Here is a 4,821-nt window from a genome sequence, read left to right as displayed (position 1 = left end):
AACTTACTTTTTCGTTTTGCCTTTTACCTTTCTAAAAATGGAAAATAATTATTATTGATTTTTGTGATGGTGAGAGAATGGAAGGAGTGTGATTTTTTTCTTCTTGTTTTTATTGAGAAGTTTACTGTGTGAATGTTCGAATTCCGGTCTTACTCTCGGTTTGATGTCACAGGAGACAATGGTAGTGGGTTGTGATGGATTGGTGGTGACGGATCTCGATGACGACATAAGGAGGACATTGAAGTGGCAAAGGATCTCGATGACGACATAAGGATGATGGTGGTGGGTTCTTTTTATTAATCATTTTGGTTTACAATAGTTTTCTTTTGGCGGGTTAAAATAACTTTAGGCCGGTTTTGATAACCCAATGTGTTAATTACCTTGTAGTCTTGTAGAGTTTATCCGGCGTTCATTTGTTATTGTTTTGGTCAAAGATGGTTGGCGGTGCAAAGATGGGCATGAGCCATTTGAGGAGGTCGACTAGTGTACCTTTTGTGTTATTTAATATAATATAGTCACTATGTAAACAAAACCCTTAAGGTGTGGTTGTCCACAAGGAATCCATGCATTTCATAATGTATCTACGTTTATATGGGAAGGTAGTAGTAGACACGCAGTTCCGTGATGAATCATAGCTTTGGACGGGGGTGACAAGTCAATAATGATAGTTTTGGTCAATTGTGATGAATAATTAACCATTACGAAGAATTTGGAAACATGCCAGGTGTTGCTCGCTAAAATATTATTCAAAAGGAACAGTGTCATAATTTTCGACGAACAAAATATGTCACTGAGTAGCATTTGCCAATGTTTAGCTGGATAGAAAATTAGTTGATCCGTCACGATAGCATGTCGTAAGAACAATCTAAGTCGAAGGACCAACCAATAATTTGACATGACAGGGGCAACATGTGGGGGACGATTGCAACTTCTTTTAATAGTTCTCATTGGCGAGTTAGAGATAAGTGCGATAGTTTTAGGTTGGTGCCGTGCCAACAGGCGACTGATCAAAAATCTATGTATGGCGACGGTTCAAAAGTACTATCTCGGTGTCAAAATATAAGATGTTTTGTGTAGACTAAATTAGCCTACAAAAAAGTCTTACATTTTGGTACGGATGTAATACTACTACTAATAATTAAGTCCACAAAAGGAGCCATGATCGAAGAACCTCTCATGACAAGTGGCAACAGGGTGTCGCAAAGAGGTAGCTATCATCAGAGAAGAAGAGAAGAAAAGCAAAACCGAACCATTTGCTTTGGGGATTTGTCGGTGACCCCACTCATCGCCAATCCAGATCCTAAATTAAGATCCGATCAGGCGATCCGCATTCCGACGGCGACAGGAGGAAACTTGCAGGGCTGGAGCACCGATTTTGCTATCCCAACTGGGGTTCACTTTCCCTCAACGAGATTCGGTGCCCAACTCAAGCAGAAAAGTTATTCCGGGCGCTGCCATCCACAAGAGAATTCTAAAGGGCTTTTTTCCGACGGGAAACTGTCGATTTCGCCAATCTCGAGACTCCGCAACTTATCTGATCTCGCCAATCTTGAGACTCCGCAACTTATCTGATTTCGCCAATCTCGAAACTCCGCAACTAGTCTTCAGCAGAAGTTGTATGGTGGCCTTGCAAGTTTAAACAGTTGCTACTTTATTTACAAAATAAAATAAAATAAAATCAGAGGTCCTGGTCCTGTAGAAACTTAAACACAGGGGCAGTCAGGCAAGCACAAGATGCAGAACCAGCCCCCAACAACGATGTATGCACGGAGCAAGGACAAAACGAGCTTGATCCGACACAACAACGTGAGAACACATGAGAAACAGGATGAGCAGCACGGTTAGGAAGATCTTCCGGCAGAGGAATCGGTCGCATCGGCTCCACATCGACGAACCACTTGAGACCGGGACCTGTGCGGTACGGCGCTAGGGTGCCCGCAAGTCGGCATGCGACGGCGAGTCGCCGCCAGATCGCGTCGGGGAAGGAAGCAGGCATGCCAGCATCTTCTTCATCATTGGCCCTGATGGGGTGGCCGTGTGAGAAGGCAAGCTGGCATCCTCCCTGACAACGCCTGGCAAGCCAGAGCCATCTTCAGTTTGCGGTACCGCGTCCCCTGATGGAGATGATGATGTTGCTGCTGCTGTTCCAGCGACCTTCGTACTGAATTCCTGAACCACCTGCCATTATCAGGGCCACCGGACGGGAAAATATTTAAGTAGGAGTATTTCAAAGAGTACTGATTTAATCTAATTTAAACAATCTTCTACCAAAGGACCAACATGGGCACATGAGGAGCTGCCTCTCTTTCAAGACCACCTCGGAAATTCGGAGTTCTACAGTGATTGCACCGCTGGAAAGTAGATAATTCATCTTTTAATTCGTTCTATAATTAGTGGGCTGGATTAGGCCCACTGGGAGTGAGTTTGGTCCACAGTCCACATTATATAAATTTAGTGCAGTTATATGATAAAAGTGGCTAACATGTCACGGTCCAAGCAGTTTACAGGTAGCAGCATTGATTTACAGATAAGATATGAGTTCCATGTTTAATCATCTTTAAATGATCAAACCACAAAAGAATCATTTTTTTACATATGGCATATAGGCTGCAGGTGATTGGTCCAGGTGCAAAGAGTTAGAACAAACATATCTCCTGGCAGCGATGTTCCCTTTGTGCTTGATGGAAGCCAGATTAACTAACCCCTTAACAAAGATAAGTGCAAACGAAGGGAGAGGGCGCTAAAGTGCAACATAATTTCTGCTTCAGTTAGTTATCAGCTATCACCACCTATATGTTGACTGGTAACTACCTCTCACAGGTAACTTATGTCGATCTGTATAATGTACTCCCTCTGTAACTTAATGTATGGAACTTGTCACATCAAAGAAACAACACAACTGGAGAGCAACAAAACCAAACATTGCTAGTTCAATGAATTGGTAATTTCAGAAATGAGTTATGATATGTCCAGTACCTTCCTCTGGGAACGGGTCAGCAGCACTCTAGCCCTTTTAGATCTCACATGCTCAAATGCTGTGGTAGGTGTCATATTCTTGTACTTCACCTGATAAAAATCAAGCATAAAAGATTCCACTGAAGCACAATACAAAATTAATTCCAAATAAGTGGTATGCAATAATTTTGTTATCACTATAAAGGTTCTAAATAGCTAGCAATAGTTCGGATTCTTACCCTGAAAGCATGAAAACCGTGATTTCAGTAAATAGCTCTGCTGTAGCTGTTTTAGATTATAGCCTTGAAGGCGTGAAAACCACAAATTTGGAACCTTGCCTACTATGAATCGTAAGTTTTTAGCTGAATGGTTCACATGTTGCTTTCTCTAAAAAAAGAATCAGAAACTTACCAGATAGCACAAGACAATCGTTGTACTGCGTCCCCTTCCAGCTTTGCAGTGAATATAGGTCATCCTTCCACGAGATGCGTTTCCTGATTAAGCATGAAAAATTAGCATTGAAAATCTTAATATCTAACAGAAAGTGATGTGGGAATGGCCGGTAACTTCATCATTTATTCTGTATAATCAAATAAATATTTGCTTAATTAATAAGAATTAATTTGGCAAACTCTGATGCTCACTTACTATGAATGAAATCAACAGCTTGACTAATATCCACAAGTGATGGAGCAAACATATAATCTCTTGTAGGAATAACAAGGTGATCAATCCCACGCGACTGTAAATTTTTAACATATGAGCACTTATGTCATAAGGAATACCAGTTGGTCATGACTCCAATTGCAACAATTATGATTAGAGTGTGGACATAAAATTCCGTGCAATTATAAAGGGTTAAATGCTCTGTACAATGCTGTTCATCTTTTACATATAAAATTATTTGTGTGTTACTTGCCTTGTATACTGATGTTGGTACTAAAGTCTCAAATGGTTCATTCAGGGTTACAACGCCATGTACTCCAAGCTTCTGCAAGCGTGTAACATCCCTACGGAATGGAACAGCTCCGAGCAAAATGAACTGGTAAAGAGAAAATGTTTACATCAATGAGACTTATTCATCTTATCTTTATCAGTTAGAATAAGAGCATAGAACCTAGTGATAGGTTTCAATCTCATTAAATGAAATAAATACTCAAACAGAAAGAGTGCATTAGAATTCACCATCACATAATGCAAAACCAAAGGCAAATGTGAGTACATCCAAATCTTGATCTCCACATCCATGGAGAGAAGTACACAGAACCAGCAACTAATCCGCAATAAATACCATGGTCATGATCACAATAATCAATGTGTGAATGAGGAAACTGACACAATGTAGAACAGTGACTAAAACTGATAATAAACAGCAATCAAGTGAGCAAATGTAAAAGTACCATATACATTAACTTAAGCCAGTCAAGATTTGAAGTTAGAATGCTTGTTTCTCACTTCACCATGGCACAACGGCCATTAACAACGAGTAGGACTATTTCTGGTTTGGCTTCTGAATTCTGATTTCTGCTCATTTGTGCTTTAAGAGATAAAAATACATCAGGCAGGCCTAAACGTCTGGTCAGTGCAGCTATAGACAAACATGACACTATGAAGCTGTTGGAAAACATCAAACCAGACCCACGAATAGCGTAATAACTCTTTAATTTCTGACAATGACTGAAAACGGAACCAACATCATATGGAGAGCACCCAAACATGGTACTCCCTCCGTTCACTTTTATAAGTCGTTCAGACAACTGAAAATGAGCTACTTTGCACCCTGTCTGAAATGTCTTCAAGGCCTTATAAAAGTGAACAGAGGGAGTACATTCAATTCTGGGTTTGCTTTAAAATTACAGAGAACAC

The 4,821-nt window shown here is 40.5% G+C and overlaps 1 protein-coding gene across 2 annotated transcripts in view; it reads right to left on the bottom strand.

Annotated features, from left to right (window-relative positions):
• Positions 1–1,610: 1,610 nt before the first annotated feature.
• LOC123168599 (phosphatidylglycerophosphate phosphatase PTPMT2) overlaps positions 1,611–4,821 on the bottom strand; it is a 4,248-nt gene continuing 1,037 nt past the window's right edge. The window contains exons 2-6 of one of the 2 annotated variants that reach the window (XM_044586485.1): positions 3,875–3,997; positions 3,604–3,697; positions 3,367–3,449; positions 2,977–3,066; positions 1,611–2,169 (exon numbers count right to left, since the gene is read on the bottom strand). In XM_044586485.1, the coding sequence (XP_044442420.1) occupies positions 1,927–2,169; positions 2,977–3,066; positions 3,367–3,449; positions 3,604–3,697; positions 3,875–3,997 (633 nt within the window). In that variant the 3' untranslated portion in view covers positions 1,611–1,926. Of the gene's footprint in view, positions 2,179–2,976; positions 3,067–3,366; positions 3,450–3,603; positions 3,698–3,874; positions 3,998–4,821 lie in introns of both variants that reach the window. The other variant, XM_044586484.1, reaches the window with a different exon arrangement.

This window comes from Triticum aestivum, chromosome 7D (assembly GCF_018294505.1).
Source record: "Triticum aestivum cultivar Chinese Spring chromosome 7D, IWGSC CS RefSeq v2.1, whole genome shotgun sequence".
Lineage (NCBI taxonomy): Eukaryota > Viridiplantae > Streptophyta > Magnoliopsida > Poales > Poaceae > Triticum > Triticum aestivum.
Note: the sequence above shows the minus strand (reverse complement) of the source record. Positions and strands in the feature narration are given on the sequence as shown.